General features: G+C 44.6%; 1 protein-coding gene across 1 annotated transcript in view; it reads right to left on the bottom strand.

Moving 5' to 3' along the window:
• Nucleotides 1-12,184, bottom strand: part of LOC111954769 (potassium voltage-gated channel subfamily KQT member 4) — a 110,037-nt gene extending 97,853 nt beyond the window's left edge. Inside the window, exon 1 of the mRNA XM_070436115.1 lies at nucleotides 11,295-12,184. Coding sequence (XP_070292216.1) covers nucleotides 11,295-11,596 — 302 coding nt within the window. The 5' untranslated portion in view covers nucleotides 11,597-12,184. The remainder of the gene's footprint in view (nucleotides 1-11,294) is intronic.
• Nucleotides 12,185-19,252: the final 7,068 nt, after the last annotated feature.

Raw genomic sequence — 19,252 nt, forward strand, 5'->3', positions numbered from 1 at the left:
CCAATATAGCCCTTGAATTGAGAAGAGAGATGTGGGGGAGGGGGAGGGMGAGGGAGGCTTGGCTTTGTTGTCCTCACACCATTTACATTCTAAGAACTCTGCCAGTTTCAGGTATTTCAACCCAGGCTTCTCTAAACACCTCTACCGTCCTGAACCACACATAACTTTCTGGCCTCCCCCAGTCTCTCAGTTCAGTTCAAAACATCCTTTCATTCCTTACTCAATTCAAGTATCTGACAGACGCATAGAGACTAAGACGAGAATGGCCGTCGAGGGAGAGTACAAAAAACAAGGAAATCAAGACAGTGTCGGGGAGAGAGAGCAAGAAAGTAAGTTAAACATGTAAATTCAGCGAATGAGAGATGATATTCCCACATAAGAAAATGGACGATGGAGGGAGGGGGAAAAAAACATCCAAAGAGGATCCTTAATGGAGCAGAATTTACACTGCTGACTGAGGTGAACTGATAAGAGCAGAGGAATGAACAACAAGCAGCTAATCTGCAGTCAGGAGCAGGTTAAAGCCCTCAAAAGTGCTGCGTGGCGGTTCTCCCAAAATGGCACCCCATTCCCTTTAAAGTGCACTACTTTCGACCAGGGTCCATAGGGCTCTGGTCAAAAGTAGTGCACTATGTAGGGATTAGGATGCCTTTTGGGACGCCACCTCCTTAGTCATCAATAAAAACATTCATATGCTGCCTGACGGGAGGCAAGCAAACGTTGAAACAAAAAAAGCTCCTTGCCGACTTTATTTAGTTGCATTGACAAAAACAGCCACAGACTTAACGCTGTGATTTTCGTGCCGTGTGGTACAAAATGGGTTTGGGTTTGTTGCTGCTAGCAAACTGCTGCTCACACGTACGTGACTCATTGGACAGGTAGGTAGTCACACACTCAGACCGACCAAGACCAAGCCGAGACGGGGGGAGATGGAGCGAGAGAAAGCCCCAATATCAGCATGGTTGTGTGGGATAAGAGCACTTGGCTTACATGTATTTACAGTGCTTGAAGAGGACTGATAGGTGATGCTTTTTATTTTGGGTGACGGTACTGTTTATATTTAGGTGCCAGAATGCAAGAAAATTTGAGGTATGTTCAGACCCAAGTCAAGCACAGCTTATTTCTAGATTACAAGTTGGCAGGCCACATCGTTTAGTGCCCAGGCCTACAGGCTTAAGTCAATTCACAACTGTTATTCAGACACTATGTGGACTTTCACATGTATCCGAACTTGCGAGCAGATATCTTCAATGTTTTGTTCAAAGACTCTGTAGTATAAGTTATGGTAGGCTACTGAGAAGTGACAGAGAGGCCTGATACTCATCAGTTCCTGTTCAGAGTCAAGAGCTAACGGAAGAGGCAGTGCTATCATGGAGAGATTGAAGACTTATCACACACACAGACGGACCGACACAGAGAGAGAGTAAGACAGAGTGAAACAGAGAGACAGAGAGAAAGACAGACGGTCCATATTCCCATTGGACTCATGATTGCTGTGTAATTTCTTTAAAAGCACAAACAATGCATTATTAAAGGTGCACAGCACAGCAAGCACTAAAGCAGTGCCTTACACACACAATTGCTCTGTCTGTGTGCGTGTCTGTGCTTCTGTGGCAATTCACGAAATATTCAATGACTAGATGTGTATGGCTATAGTTGTTTTCAGTTTGGTTAATTTGAGAGAACATTTGTACAAATCAACAGAAGTGATGCAACTACGATGGATATACAGCACACTAACATGATGAGGCAAGAAGTTGAACAGCCAAAGGTAAGAGCTCAGTTTGCCTTGCCCTCAGCTGGCTCATGTCATTGGTTACCTCGTAAAACCTGTTGTCTGTCTCTGACCCACGTTAGCATCTCAATTAGCCTCCACTCACCATCTCTGGGACTGTATTCATAAAGACTCAGAGAGAAGGATGGCTGATCAAGGATCAGTTTTGCATTACAGATCCTAATGAATACAATTATATGGACAGGGGAGACCTGGGCCTGTATCCACAAAGCGTCTCAGAGTAGAAGTGCTGATCTAAGCTCAGGTCCAAATAATCTTATTCATTATGATCTTAAAGGCTAAACTGATCCTAGATCAACCCTCCTACTTTGAGAGGCTTTGTGAATACAGGCCCTGGACTCTCAAACCTATTAGAGCTAGACACATATAATCGTCAACCCCTTTCTGAAGCTCCTGGGCTATCTCTACTCTCCCTTCTGTTCTGTTGCTCCTCGGCCATCTCTACTCTCCCTTCTGTTCTGTTGCTCCTAGGCCATCTCTACTCTCCCTTCTGTTCTGTTGCTCCTAGGCCATCTCTACTCTCCCTTCTGTTCCTATAGCACAAAGAAATCAATAATAGATGGTGTATTTTCACTCTCCCTCCATAGAATCAATCACTCCCTCTGGTCAGTTCTCTCTTTCGCTTCCTTTTCCTGTCCCATCCCACACTGGACGGGAACATTGTGTTCAAGGATCTGTGTGTGACTCCCCCACTCCACCCCTCCCCTAGCTAAAAAGGTTAAGACATTGTTGCCAAACTGCTCCGTTCTGGGCTTTGGCCTGGCATTCGCTTGGCACCGGCTGGTACATACAGTCCAGTCTGACAGAGTCGCAGGCTTTTAGACTGTAGTAGCGTCCCAAAATGGCACGCTACTCCCCATTTAGTGCACTATTTTTTGGACCAGAGCCCTATCGGTCCGCCCTATGGGCTCTGGTCAAAAGTAGTGCACTATATAGGGAATAGGGTTCCATTTGGGATGCGAACAAAGTCCCCTGATCCTGAGGGACCCCTGTAGGGAGAGGTGGTCATGTGATCGTCTATATGTGGCGTGGGTGGCGGGTGGGAATGGGTGAGGAGTCATAGGTCAGATAGAAGATTGCTGGATGAATCTAATCCAGCTGAATGCCAGGCATCTGACAGGTTGACACCACACACAGTTTACCAAGGTCCCTATTCTTCTAACACACATCACACTCTCTTCTTACAAACCCAGACAGCCCAGGCCTGATGTCCTAGGTGAAGGAAGTTGGCTGAAGGGTGACAGAGTTCAGGCTTTTAAGTAAGTGGAGCTTCCGTTTTAAAATGTGGTACTTAACGGTCTCCACGACATGTAAACGGATGCTCGTCGGGTGTATGAATTCCCTGCGTGTCTTAGCAACAGTTCAGGTTGGTGAGCACAGGAATTCCTAGGACCAGGTTGTCAGGAAGAGCAGCAGACATCCCAAATGGCACCCTATAATCCCTATATTTTCACCAGTGCCCAAAAGTAGGGCACTATATAGGTAATAGGGTACAATTTTGGACGCAACATCATTGTCGGTCTTAACGGCCCCTTCATATTCTCCCAGGTTCTCACAGGACACATAGCTTTCAGTTCAGCCTCCTCTTCAGTTCTCACCCAGAGTCCTGCCAGCTCTCTAGTCAAAACGTCACCAGTCTGGAATCTCAATAGAGAGAGAGCAAGTGTGTGCGACCAGGTGGTGAAACCAGAGGAACCCTGTGAACGGTGCTGTCTCTGTATCTCTGGTTCAGCTGCTGCAGCGGAAGCTTGAGAGAGGGACTGAAGGGGGGTGTCCAAGGAAGGGGTTTTGGGTAGAAGTTGCCCATATGCACAGATCTACGATCAATTTGCCCTCCCCCAAATGCGTTTGAGAGAAGGGGGGCCTGAAGTGGGCGCATGAGGACACTGACATAGTCGAGGGCTACTTCACTTCCTTTCCTATACATGTAACCCTGCAAAAAGGGACTCTCTCTAGAAATGACACATCTGCACCAGCTGCTTTCCCACCTTCACAGCTAAGGCCTAATTAAACGATGTAGGGATATTAGCATGCATGCAGCACTGTGTGGCTCAATTAAATTCTGATTGGTTATTTTTTTTGTATTTATTTTGCCCTCATCTTACCAGGTAAGTTGACTGAGAACACATTCTCATTTACAGCAATGACCTGGGGAATAGATACAGGGGAGGGGGGGTGGGGGGGGTTGAATGAGCCAATTGGAAGCTGGGGAGAGGAAGTGTCCATGATGTGTTGAGGGGCCAGTTTGGTAATTTAGACAGGACACTGAGGTTAACACCCCTACTCTTACTATAACTACCATGGGATATTCAGTGACCACGGAGAGTCAGGACTGATTAACATCCTAGCCGAAATACAGGACCCTTTTCCCAATCACTGCCCTGGGGCATTGGGAAATGTTATTATAGACCAGAGGAAAGAGTGCCTCCTACTGGCCCTCCAACACCACTTCCAGCAGCATCTGGTCTCCCATCCATGGACCAACCCTGCTTAGCTTCAGAGGCGAGCAGTGGGATGCAGAGTGGTATGCTGCTGGGTGGTGGCTCCCTGGCACAGCATCATTCCTGTACAGCCATACTGTAGTTATTCTCATGCTATGTGACTATTGTAATTAATCACACACAAATGCATACCTCAGGGTATAATAACATTGAGGGGGAGATGTGCTCAGGTAGGCAGATACGGCTAATACAATTCATATGAAAACAGACTTACTCAAACCCAAAGTGCATACACACACACAGATAAACATGTAGGCAATTGTAGGGACGCGCGCCATATAGAGTACTGTTGATGAGTAGAGCAAGTCAGCCTAGGCTAGTGGATTAGTGTGTGTGTGTGTGTGTGTGTGTTAGAATGACAGGAGATGAGCAGGCAGTGGGATGACTTCAGTCTCAGCTGCGATTCAGGGCCTGTGGACAGTGCAGCGCTGGGAAGAGAGCGAGTGAGCAAGAGAGTGGCAGACAACCCCCTCTCTCCCGTCCATAAGAACAGTCCATGAGACACTCGGAGGGCCTGGCATCTGAAACAAGGAACTTCCTCTCTCTCAGCTCTGAGATAGGCTCCACTAATATCAGAGGAATAGCACCAGTACTGACTGAGTAGCAGCGAGGAATGATCTTTAAAAAGGGGGGAGAGCCAGGGTTGTGATGGTTCACACAGCAAGCAGCGAGTGTGTGTGTATATACACTGCTCAAAAAAATAAAGGGAACACTAAAATAACACATCCTAGATCTGAATGAATGTAATATTCTTATTAAATTCTTTTTTCTTTACATAGTTGAATGCGCTGAGAACAAAATCACACAAAAATGATCAATGGAAATGAAATTTATCAACCCATGGAGGTCTGGATTTGGAGTCACACTCAAAATTAAAGTGGAAAACCACACTACAGGCTGATCCAACTTTGATGTAATATCCTTAAAACAAGTCAAAATGAGGCTCAGTAGTGTGTGTGGCCTCCACGTGCCTGTATGACCTCCCTACAACGCCTGGGCATGCTCCTGATGAGGTGGCGGATGTCTCCGTGAAAGGGATCTCCTCCCAGACCTGGACTAAAGCATCCGCCCAAACCGGTCAGTCTGTGGTGCAACGTGGCGTTGGTGGATTGGAGCGAGACATGAATGGTCCCAGATGTGGCTCAATTGGTGATTCAGGTCTGGGGAACGGGTGGGCCCAGTCCATAGCATCAATGCCCTTCCCTCTTGCAAGGAACTGCTGACACAACTCCAAGCCACATGAGGTCTAGCATTGCTCTTGGATTAGGAGGAACCCAGGGCCAACCGCACCAGCATATGGTCTCACAAAGGGGTCTGAGGATCTCATCTCGGTACCTAATGTGGCAGTCAGGCTACCTCTGGCGAGCCACATGGAGGGCTGTGCGGCCCCCAAAGAAATGCCACCCCACACCATGACTGACCGCACCGCCAACCGGTCATTTGCTGGGAGGATGTTGCAGGCAGCAGAACGTCTCCACGGCATCTCCAGACTCTGTCACGTCTGTCACATGTGCTCAGTGTGAACCTGCTTTCATCTGTGAAGAAGCACAGGGCGCCAGTGGCGAATTTGCCAAATCTTGGTGTTCTTGGGCAAATGCCAAACGTCCTGCCAGCGGTGTTGGGCTGTAAGCACAACCCCACCTGTGGACGTTCGGGCCTCATACACACCCTCATGGAGTCTGTTTCTGACCGTTTGCTGAGCAGACACATGCACATTTGCTGGCCTGCTGGAGGTCATTTTGCAGGGTTTGGCCAGTGCTTCTCCCTTGCCAAAGGCGGAGGTTGTAGCGGTCCTGCTGCTGGGTTGTTGCCCTCTACGGCCTCCTCCACGTCTCCTGATGTACTGCCTGTCTCCTGGTAGCGCCGTCCATGCTCTGGACACTACGCTGACAGACCCACCGCAAACCTCTTGCCCACAATCGCGCATTGATGTGCCCATCCTGCGGATGAGCTGCACTACCTGAGGCCACTTGTGTGGGTTGTTAGACTCCGTCTCATGCTACCATTAGAGTGAAAGCAACCGCCAGCATTCCAAAAGTGACCAAAACATCCAGCCAGGAAGCATAGGAACAAAACTGAGAAGGTGGTCTGTGGTCACCACCTGCAGAACCACTCCTTTATTGGGGGTTGTCTTGCTAATTGCCTATAATTTTCCACCTGTCTGTACTATTCCATTTGCAACAACAGCATGTGAAATTTTATTTAATCAGTGTTGCTTCCTAAGTGGACAGTTTGATTTCACAGAAGTGTGATTCGACTTGGAGTTACATTGTGTTGTTTAAGTGTTCCTTTATTTTTTTTGAGCATGCATATAGGAGAGACGGCAGAGAAAGACCACCAAGAGAGCGAGGGACGAAGGAGAGTGCCTGCACTAAGGTGTATGCTGTGTATGTAGGCCTACGTGTGTGTGTGTGTGGGTGTGTGTGTGTGTGTGTGTGTGTGTGTGTGTGTACAGTAGCATAAGGAAAGAGCAGTGCATTAGAATAAGTATCTGTGGCCCCTCGCTTGGTTTCCCTCTGGGTGTAAACACAGGGTGACACTGGCAGAAGACAGCTGGGCTGTCTAAACAACCCCAGGGTAAGACACTAGGGATGACAGGGGCAGACAACTGAGGAGGACAACACACGTCCTTTCCCCTTAATTAGAGTTCTGTCAGGACTGGCCAGAGACTCCTGTCAGAGGAGAGCCTTATACATCAGATACATAGAGGTCTAACTAACACACACTAGAGCAAGACAGGACGAGGAGCGGCTGTCTGTCTGACTGGAGGACGCAGGAGCGGCTGTCTGTCTGACAGGAGGACGAGGAGCGGACGAGGAGCGGGGTTCTTGTTCTCACTGACTCCTGACACTGTCTTGTAGCGCAGTGTTTCCCAAACTCCAACCATCCACACTCCAACAGCCCAACTCCACTAACCCAACAGCCCAACTCCACTAACCCCAACAGCCCAACCCAACCAAAGCCCTCCAAACCCAACAGCCCAACTCCACTAACCCCAACAGGTGTGCTTGTCCAGGGCTACAACAAAAGTGTGTACCATTAGGGGTACTGGAGGACTGGAGTCCCGTCCTTGTTACCAGTTGTAAAAAAATTAAATTAAATGTGTTTTCTGTGAGTTGTTCTGCCCCCATCACACCAAACTCCAAACCCTTACACAACATCATCAAAGAAGTATACAGCTAAAACTGAGTGGTCAACTTAAATCTTTTTGATTAGAGGATGTCACAGCATAGCTGTGGTGCGTCTCAATAGAGCTTTGATTATGGTGGAGTAAAAAGCCACAGATTATGTATGAGTTGCCAAGAGGAGTGTTGTGCCGGGCCCTGTGTAGTTCTGATAAGACCAGAGTTTAGGTCTGGCTCTCTGCTTCTGGATACAAACACAGTCGTGTTCATTTGCACACAATGTGGAAAAACATTTCAAAACATTGAGCAACGGAAAATTAAAACAAGCATTTCTTGTTGGACAAGTTAACTTCTACTTGCTACGCATCCCGGATCCGGGAGCACCCCCCACAGTAAAAAAGCTGACTAGCATAGCCTAGCATAGCGTCACAAGTAAATATTAGCATCTAAATATCATTAAATCACAAGTCCAAGACACCAGATGAAAGATACAGATCTTGTGAATCCAGCCAACATTTCTGATTTTTTAAATGTTTTACAGGGAAGACACAATATGTAAATCTATTAGCTAACCACGTTAGCAAAAGACACCACTTTTTTTACTCCACCAGTTTTTTACTCCATCAGTAGCTATCACTAATTCGACTAAATAAAGATATATATAGCCACTAACCAAGAAACAACTTCATAAGATGACAGTCTGATAACATATTTATGGTATAGCATATGTTTTTTTAGAAAAATGTGCATTTTTCAGGTATAAATCACAGTTCTACATTGCAGCTGCAATCTGAAATAGTGATGAAGCTGCCAGAATAATTACAGAGACCAACGTCAAATAACTAATTACTCATCTTAAAACATTTCTGAAAAATACACAGCYTACAGCAAATGAAAGCCCAACATCTTGTGAATCCAGCCAATATGTCAGATTTTTTAAGTGTTTTACAGCGAAAACACAATATAGCATTATATGAGCTTACCACAATAGCCAGAATCACAACCGCATTTACCAGCAGTAAATGTTAGCGATCGTAACAACCCAGCAAAAGATATATAATTTTACTAACCTTGATATACTTCATCAGATGACAGTCCTGTAACATCATATTACACAATGCATATAGCTTTTGTTCGAAAATGTGRATAWTTAGCAGCACAAATCGTGGTTATGCAATGTAATCAGTAAAAACATGGCATGCATTCTGGCCGGCGCCATCTTGGAAAGGCACCTAATCTAATCAATAAAMAATCGAAAACTTGACWAAAAYAATACAGGTTGGACAGCAATTMATAGATGCATTAGTTATTAATGCAACCGCTGTGTTAGATTTTTAAAATTAACGTTACTAGACATACAGTGTGCGTTACAGCCAGACCAGTGCCGCAATAATGGCCGAAAAATACTTTTACATTTTTCCACAGAACAARGAATTAACATCATAAATAGTTCTTACTATTAGTTGAGCTTCCATCAGAATCTTGGGCAAGGTGTCCTTTGTCCAAWAMAATCMTTGCTTTGTTGTAAAACGTAGTCTTCAACTTTGGAATTAGCAGCTAACATTAGCTATGTGGTCACAACATGCCCAAATGTTCAAAGCGCAATACTAAGGAAATTCCGAAAATAGCAATATACTCGCATAAACTGATATAAATCGGTTTAAAATAACTTRGTTATGATGTTTCTAACACCTATATCGAATTAAATCACAGACYGATATATCTTAGGRCYATAACYAGAGCTTTTGAGCATGCCATTCTGATGTCCTCTCTTGCGTCTTGACGAGCGWCSAAAAGAASGGACSTMRCACTCCTTGGCCTTTTATAAAGTCTGAGAAATACGTAGAGACTCCATTCCACTTCTCATTGGTTACTGACATCCAGGGGAAGGCGGGTGCAGTTCATTTCGACCCATAGGACACATACAGAGCTTTAAACTGATCCGAGATCAGAGCCTAGTTTTCAGACCTTCGCAGTTCCTGTCATGATTTTCGCTGCAGAAAGACTTCTGGTTCACCCACAGACATAATTCAAACGGTTTTAGAAACTAGAGATTGTTTTCTATCCAATAGGTAATAATAATATGCATATTGTACGAGCAAGAATTGAGTACGAGGCAGTTTAATTTGGGAACGCAAAATGTCGAAGTTGAAACAGCACCCCCTGTATTCTCAAGAGTTAAGATGTTAACTTCCTGTTGCACTCGGTTTTGAACCGTTGCCATGTTTCGTACATAGTGAACACAACCCAGCTGTATGGATTCAGAGTGCTGGGGATGACCTCATCTGTCCCAYTGTTATATGAGATAAGTTATTGGATTGGATAGGGCTATGTATATATTGTATACACTTGTGCAAAGGGAACTCGAAGCAATGACAGATCACATTAAGAGTGGAAAAGATCTTCCCCAAGTTGTAACTCACAGTTAGCAGAGGTTTATTATGGTAAGGAATAMTATGGTTGTCCATAGGCTACACTACTTGCCTTTATGTTATAAAAAAAAAAACTCTAATAAACTGATTCGCGTTTTGGTGATTCCATTCCGTTTACGCATTTATTTACTGTCACTAAAAGGCTGCCGTAAACTAAACTTGTTCAAAGGAAATGTTCTCTTTACACAATTGGACCTAAATTACCTAAACACCACTGTTACCATGGTTACCCCATTGCTATTCAGTCTGAAAAAAAYACACCCTAAAAAAGATGCAAGAGTGTTTAATACAATTATATTTACACTTACTTAACCGGTTGTCCGCGCTGTTGGTCCTTTTGATGGTAGGAAATGGAGATGAAATATCCACAGGAAAGGGTAGTTTTCCCGACTTTTTGCGGAGCAGGTAGGTTCAGTCGTTTGTATTTTCAATCTCCTAACGCATCGCACGTGATGCATAATATGTAAACAACAGCCGAATGTAACAGCACGTTTCCTGCAATCAACTGAAAGTGTTTGTGAAATTTGCCATCTGATTATGTGGGACAATGTTCSGTCTGTGGTTGGGTTAAACTCAGCCATTATTTGTCATGTGCAAATTTGCTTCAGTATTGAATATATAAAACCGCAAATACACAGACCAGCGTACTGAAAGTCGGGTTAATATAAGGACAAAAATCAGCGGACAACAAGTCAAGTTAAAAATAAAAATGCAACATTCTGACTGTAATGGGACTGTTCGTGAATGCTAAGCCTACAATGTTAGACACCAGAGTAAGTCTTCCACTCTCGGGTTCTAAAAGAGGGTAGGACCTCCAATATGACTACTCCTGGAAGGGATGGTGTCGTTTTCTTCAAGGGATTCCATTGCACACTGGCCATAATCGACCACTAAACAACATATTTAGTCAACTAACAAATCAGCAAAAAGTGGTAATTATATGATCTGAAATGTATTGTTGACGTACAAAACAAATGCCTCTACAAGTATCAATGATGTTAAATTTGGCAAGCAGTAGGCCGACAAATTATTTCCAATTGACAACGCCGGTTTTGGAGAAATTCAATTATAAAGCCGTTCTAACGGTGATTTCATTAAGTTAAGACAGCGGAAATTGAGTGAGGTCCCATGTTGTGATGTATTGCGAACGTGTGATGTGATGTATTGCGAACGTGTGAGCTAATTGCCAACAAAGCAACTCCACTGTCACCACCTGATGAATTAGGAATGACTCGAAGGAAAGCGTGGCAGGTGCATTATTCAGGAAGTCATGACAATATACAATTAATTGTTTCGATGTAAATATAAGTCAACTACAATGTAAAAAAATGATACGGCAAAGTAAATATACAAATTCAGCTATTGAAAGTGTAAATCCGCGTGCGCAAATGAGATGACTAGGTCCTACAACATTGTATTGAAAAACAATTAGGCTACTTACATGAACGCGTGGTAGATGAATGCCCATCCCCGTGGTCTTTCCAGTACGTTGTACAAGAAGTTCTGAAACTTTCTGTAGCGCTTGCTGGAGGCTGAGGTGGTCGCCCGGGGTCCAAGACGCCCGGGCAGCGGGGTACCGAGCAGCCCGGTACGGTGAGAAGGGTGCAGGCGCTCCGGGGTCGATGGTTCACTCCTCTCCGTATGAACGGCGGTAAGAGCCACAAACTCAACCCGTCTATCGTCGTTAGGTGCGGGGAGAACCAACATTCTAATGCCACCGTTATTTGATGGGCTGCCTAACATGGTTAAAGTATATCTATATAAGTATTAAATGCAACGGAATTCAGTTTCATTCCCCTATTTAACAGTGAGTCTATATCTACGTTGGTGATTTAGCCAACTGAATTCGAAGCCATAATCAGGTTGTCTGCATCGGATAATTACTTGGATTAAAGACTAATTACAGCGAGTCAATTTCTTCCCTCTAAATGTCTGGACTCTGAATTTAGTTTAAGTTATCTAAAAATCAAGTCACAGCCATAAAATAAAATTCGCATGGCATTTTGACAAGTGCGGTATGTAAAAACGTAACCTTTGAGAAACATTGTTGAAACTCAAATGCAAAGTTGTCAAAGGTATTACGCGATAATTCCAAGGGCCGTTCAATCTTGGAACACGAGGTGCAACCGAGTGATGATTACAATATATTTTGGCCGCGGGAACGGTAACTTTATAACCTACCCTATTGCTAATTAGTATAGTCGTCCTCACATGCGCATCTTGCTCGAAATTAGCCTATATAGAAGACACTTAAAGCCCGCAATTGAAAGCTTAAAGCAGACAAGCGTATTTATTAAAGGACTACAATTCAATTGGTTAAATAACTATCGATTGAACATTATCGCTCTGCTCTTTCCTATGAGGTTCGCTGCTGCACAACATGCCCACTGAACTGACACTCACTCCAGCCTCCTTTCCTGTGCGTCTCGCTGGTCCAGCGCGCTCGTGGTGAGGAGCGGTGAAGACCGTCCGTGAGATATCTAAAATCAAAGTCAACTTTACTCTAAACTTCTATTATTTCAGAGAGGACTCTCGGGTCACAAGCAGCAGACTCAGATGGTCCAGAGATAAACTAGAGGGACAGTGCCGTTGCGCTTCCGAAGACTTCGCACGCACAAACCAAAAGCATCTGGCTATCTTGAACACACGGATTGTATGGGATGGACGCTGAGAGAGGGAGCGAGAATGCGCACGGTGATATTCGGATGTGTGTAATGTTAGCTCAGTAGCATGAGACAGGTCTAATATCTCTGAGCTAAGCGTTCATATTTTTGATGAGGCTGACAACTTTTCATTTTAGAAAAACAGATGCAAACATCAGTTATATGGTATGTTAGTATTTGGAGCTATAATAAATATWTATTTATTTATTGGGCACCACATTGATAGACTTGGTTGTCACACATTTGTCATGCCTTTCAGTTATCAGTGGTGACCAAATCAATTGTTTCAACTTTCTCCTGTCATGAGGCAAGGGCACTGTAGGCCTAAAGAGGGAGCCTCAATGAAAATGTAATGTAGCCTGTGTGTTTATGGTCAGTGCTATCTGGGATCCTTGCGACCTCCCTACCCTAACCTTTACCAAATCCTTACCTAACCATTTTAAATGTCAACTTCAATGGGGGGGGGGTAGGGACATCCCAAGGATCCCTGATAGCACYGACCATATGTTTACCATCTGAGAGCTGTATCCAGGAGTACTGGGCAGGGGACACAAGATAAGAGAGACAGGTGTGAGGGACAGACAGTGGCCTGACCATGGAATTAGAATACTATTATGACATAGCATGACAATAGATCACAGAAAAAACATAGGAATAGAAGAGGAATTCTGGTTATGACACAGTGTGACAATAGGAATAGAATGGGAATCCTAGTTCTATGGTCCAGGGATTCTATTTCTACGGTCCTGACATGGAGCACCCGGGGGTTATGTGGTTCTGGTTATGACACACATTCTGTGGCTATGACACACAGTGCCCTGTAGAGCGGTGACGGCGGTCACCTGTTTAGACTGGATCTCTCCAGAATGCTTGTGTAAGGTTCCTGTCCTGTTTTGCCACATCATCACGGATCACACTAATGACATCAACAGATGGCAAGCCAACCGTGGGTTGTATTCATTAGTGCGCCATATTAAAACTTTTTGCAACGAAAAACCTTTTGTTATTGGACAAGTTCAGGTAGTCCTGCCCTGTTTCAGTCAGTGTTCTTCCGTTTGGTGCCTTGTGAATACAACCCATCTCTACTGCAGTGGCAGTACACTCAAAGAGATGGAGAAAACAGTGATTTACAAGACAACCTGTAAACCAAAGCACATAAATTAATATATCAGTGGTCTAAAGTGTAAAATACCAGATTTGAACAGAAAAACTCACATGAACGAAATGAAATTGCTAGAAGACGTGCTTGAACAAATAACTTTGGACCTTCTGTGACTCTGGAAAACAAGGAATGTATAGCTTCAGTAACCTACAAAACAAGCATTCATCATTGTCACCGTTTTGGTATGTAGCCTAATGGTGCACAATATACACACTCCTAGTCTGTTTGATTCTTTTCATTAGTTTATGGAACATGCATGGTTGAGGAATGAGCAGGGGGATGCATGTTGGTGCCACTGCTGTGCTGGAGCTACAAATCTCTAGTTTATTCCCAGGGCCCTATGCTTATATAACTTTGCATCACTCAGCATTAACTCTTTACATTMCTTCAGAATGCACACAGAGGGCTTTACAATAATAGGGCACTGATCAAAGGTAGTGTAACGTACAGGCAATAGGGTGTAATTTGGGAGGTAGCCTAGCTATGCAGTATGTGCGTTGCTTGGACACTTATTTCCAGACAATTAAGGTCAACTAAAATATAACAAGCTATACATCATCCTCGGACGTCGTCATTGGTTCGTTTCACACTAGACTCCATCCATCCTGTGCCTAGCTAAATAATGCCCTGGTTAAGTTCGCTTTGACCGAAAGCTTAGCCACTATAAAATCAGACATGCAAATGTCCCCTGAGCGTGCAGAGGCTCTCTGGAGGAGGCTCTATAACATTCAACATGTGGGGATACCACCATACCTTAGTCATAGTGGAGAAGGCATCATCAAAACATTCCTCCCGCAGTCCCCCCTCTCCCTCTCCCTCTCAGCAGCCTTTCTGTGATTCTCCAGGGGGTTAGGCGGTGACTCCTGAAGTTGAGTCGAGCYAGGCAACGATAGACAGGGCTGATCTGGGCCTGCACCAGGGGATTAACATCAAAGTTTAACAGCGGAAAAGCAACCGACGGACCCTCCACCAATCGTCCCGCTCCCTATGCCACCCCCTCCACTACCTCCACCACCCCCTACACTAATCCGTCCACTACCCAGCACCATCTTCACCCAGCTCTCTTAATTAATATGCAGACAGGACAGAATTGGAAAGGACCGGGTCTGGCTGCATGGGCTTCTGACAACAGAACAGCTGAGCAAGGTCACAGCACAAATGTGTCATTAGCTGTTCACTAACACACAGACGTGCATGCAAACACACAGACTCTCTCTCACACTCCAATACTGTACACTTGAGAAGCCGCCACACACACACACCTATCCACTGGGGTATTACATAAGCCCACACAATCATAAACACTCATTGTCCTCGTCTTGAGCAGGTTGGAATAACTTTGGGTTACACCATGTAAGGTAAGGTGTCAAAGGGGACAGGTGACACCATGTAAGGTAAGGTGTCAAAGGGAACAGGTGACACATGTAATGTGTCAAAGGGGACAGGTTACACCATGTAATGTAAGGTGTCAAAGGGAACAGGTTACACCATGTATGTAAGGGTCAAAGGGAACAGGTACACCATGTAATGTAAGGGGTCAAAGGGGACAGACCATGTCATTTATTTTTTTAACCTTTATATAACTAGGCAAGTCAGTTAAGAACAAAATCTTATTTACAATGACGGCCTAGGAACAGTGGGTTAACTGCCTTGTTCAGGGGCAGAATGACAAATGTTTACCTTGTCAGCTCGGGGATTTGATCTAGCAACCTTTCGGTTACTAGTCCAACGCTCTAACCACTAGGCTACCTGCCGCTCCATGTAAGGGGTTGAAGAGGACAGACGTCGGGCTGGCACGGTTGTGCTCTCACACCCCGCTCTCCTCCATTGCATAACGCTCTGCTCTCGAACCGGCATTCACTCACGCCCCACAGAGCCTAGCTGAGCTCTAGGAGTAGACAGCCGTACTGGGAATTTATGGGAACTTAAAAATCCCCCCACATCAGCAGCACATGGAGCGAGAGCGAGCAGCAGAGTTCTGCACTGACGGACCTCAACAACCTTTTATATCCGCTGAATAACTTGGAGCTTTACATACGCGTTACACCACTTAATGGCTTTCCCAGACCACATTGTTTGGCTTCATTTAATCTTTCTTTTTTTCTCCTTCCGTTAATCTGCACGCGTTTCCTCTTTTCCCCAGATTTCACTTAATGGAAAACATCAGAGAAAAAATTAGGGGGAAAAACACAGTTCCATTTGTTGATACAGTGTGTTGTTGTTTGTTGRTTAATGTTATGATAGGCTTGGTAGTAGTCTTTGGAGAGATGCTGCTATCATTTAGCCTACGTCTGAACTGGGGATGACATTTCTTCTAAACCCACTAAGATTCATGTAGACATACTAAATACCAGACACACTATTGTAACATTAACAGAAAACACTGTTGTACTACACTATTGAAACATTAACTAAAAATGCTTTCAAATAGTTTAAACAACTAACTTAACGGTCAGTCTGTCTGAATCGCGAGAACACAGTCGAATGGGTGGAGGCCTCACCCACCACCAGCACATTTATTACCTGGGGAAATAGCTTTTGTACCTTGCTGCTGCTGCCCCCGCCCCCTAGGTGGCCCTCCGCTCCCCTAGCATATCTGCCCCGGTCCCCAGGCGGCCCTCCGCTCCCCTAACATATCTGCCCCGGTCCCCAGGCGGCCCTCCGCTCCCCTAGCATATCTGCCCCGGTCCCCAGGCGGCCCTCCGCTCCCCTAGCATATCTGCCCCGGTCCCCAGGCGGCCCTCCGCTCCCCTAGCAAATCTGCCCCGGTCCACAGATGTCCCTGTCAGGCCAAACAACACATGAGCTAGGGGTGTGTTTGTGTGTGTGTGACCAGTACAGCTCAAACTGTAAAACCTTATTTTACTTCCTTTGTTTTTAAGACTAGATTAGCAACGTTTTCTTTTTCTTTATTGTAAAGAGATAAGATAGTTACTTGCATCATGTCTTTTTGCTCCTGATTTGACCAGAGCCCRGCAGCTTTGTCCAGTTCGAAACAGGCCATGTAGTCTTCATAAAACACTGCTAACAGTTAAAGACCTTAAATACAATCTCCCTATTATCACATTATTCAATTGATGTACATCATGTATGTACATTGTGTCCATACTAGACACAATGTATGCTACATGCAGAATGAATCTCACTGGTTGGTTAATCATGGCTTGACCCCTGACCTTCTGCCTTGTAACTGTGATGCCTGAATAACCACAGATTTACAATATCTCCCACACCTCAAAGATAAAGATCATCAGACACATGGTCAAGATGGACCAGAATCCATCTAACTCAAAGTCAACTTGTCTTAATAAGGTCTGATGTGGTTAACTTGGTGGGACGAGCTGGTGTGGTGGTCACAATGTGCGTCCCAAATGGCTCCCTATTCCCATAGGGCTCTGGTCAAAAGTAGCGCACTATATAGGGAATAGAGTGCCACTTGGGACCTAKCCCAACGTGGAGCCAGAGCAGTCGGTCATAATTCATCTCTCCAAAGTTCCCTTGATCTAAGCGGATGAGGCCGTTGGACAATCCTATTCACGCTCCACTTAAGCTACAAAAATTTCTCCCAATCCTCATTGCCCCTTATTAGACGGAGGCGAGCATGAGTCTATTCATTAATGCAGTTATTGTTCAGTGATTTAAGTCGATTAGAACGGGAATGGGTCCCAATCTACCAGTAGGCTTATGGACCGGAATAGCATCCCTGTTTACCTGTTACATAACACAAACGGTTTCCAGCACTCAAACCCTCACTGACCCAACCAAAGACCAAGCACTATTATCAGACAGACGGGTTTTAAATGTGGACAGCACTCAAAGCTAAAGGTATAGGGATAATCTTCTCYTTAGGTAGATGTTAGACTCACTGGGCTGCATGGGGAGGTTAGCAATAAGTAGAACCAGGWGTTTTTCCAGTCAGTCTTMCAGACAGGAATAACTCCTGGCCCTACTCGCACATTATAGACAGGGCCCAAGTAATAATAAATCATTCTCATTGGGAAATGTGAGATTTTTTAACATTAATTGCTGTTGACAAATTGCGGTTTATGTGACCAATTCCTCGAGGTAGATGAGGCATCACTCTCGCTATATTTCTGTCCCAGCCTAATTACCTATTTTCCTTTTAAGATTTAGGTTGGATAAGGAATGACGGCTGATCTCCAAAGTGCTGAGCCGTCTCCAGCCAACTACCTCGTGATTCCATTGTTACCCGCTTGGCCTTTCACAACGAACAGCCCTTTCCAGAAGTAGAGAAGTGAGAAGAAGAAAAAAACAGGACCTACAGTACGTATATTGCTCTGCTGTTGGAAGTGTGGTCCTCTAGGGGTGGACATTGTATGGATAATTTAACCCACAGTCGCCCCCTTGTGGCCATATTGCTTACGTTCTTAGGTACGTCACTCCCCCGGGGCYCATAGGCCATCTACGACTCTTCTCCATCGCACTCTTCTGGGCTGTCTTCTCAATCTCGTTCCATCACATGCCGGATTTTTGGCATCTGCTTCAAGCTCCCGCCTCCAGGTMTTTCGTGGACGCTCTCATTTCCATTTCCATTGTGGGTTTCAGGATAGTTTGTCTGTCGATGTTGGAGGCCATAGAGGGATCGTTTTTATTCAMACAGTTATAGAGTGCATAGACCCATATCTTGAAGTGATATGTCAAGACATTCGTACTCAACTTGTACATCATTTATCAACATCAAGTCTATACCGACTGATAAATTGCTTCACTAAAGGATAACTACAGCTAGGTCTCCATCCAAATGGAGACCGATTTTCATGCAAATATTCTAAAATCCGCATTTAGAAAATATGCGCATTTTCCCACCAGTGGCGCTTACACCAAACTGACTTTTCTTTTAACCAAACGGACTTSTTGCAGAAACAAAATCAGTGCGTGATGACGTAGTGCACACAATGTACTTTTTCGCTTTCGTTTATGTACAAAATAAAAATCTAATGTTCAAAGCGTTTCCATTGCATTTTCGACTCTAAAGAGCAATAATATTTGTATTTGTCCAACGGCAGTCAACCATCGATCATCATGTCACCAGAATATGACCCTCGAAACTTATTGGAAAGGCGCATCAAACTCATCACTGTGCACTTTCACCACCCTGTGAAGTGCATAACGCCAGATACCAACCAGATGCATGTTTTGTTTTTCCGTATGTTTTGCTCGCATTTTAGGTATTTGACATACATGTGCTTTGCTTTTCAACTAGCTAGTTGGAGTCTGTGTGTACTTCCGTTTGTACCACCGAACGGAAAAGCATTAAATATTTAATGCATACGATACACCGAACTCACCGCAGCCTAGTGCGGCATCCCCAATGTAGTGTTGCGGCCTGCTCCATTGACAATGAATGACTTCCGTCGGAACGCAGAGTTTGATCCATCTGGTGGACATGAGGCGTAATTATTTCATCTGTAGCCTAATAAACTACATAGTTTCCTGAGTCTTAGTGGGAGACCACCCAACATTCCAAGTTTACTTCGTTATGATAGTTATGATAGATCAATATTTGTGCATAAAGGCGTTTCCAAAGCCATTTGTCGCATAATGAATTTTACC

Source organism: Salvelinus sp. IW2-2015, linkage group LG30 (assembly GCF_002910315.2).
Source record: "Salvelinus sp. IW2-2015 linkage group LG30, ASM291031v2, whole genome shotgun sequence".
In the NCBI taxonomy this organism is placed as follows: Eukaryota; Metazoa; Chordata; class Actinopteri; order Salmoniformes; family Salmonidae; genus Salvelinus; species Salvelinus sp. IW2-2015.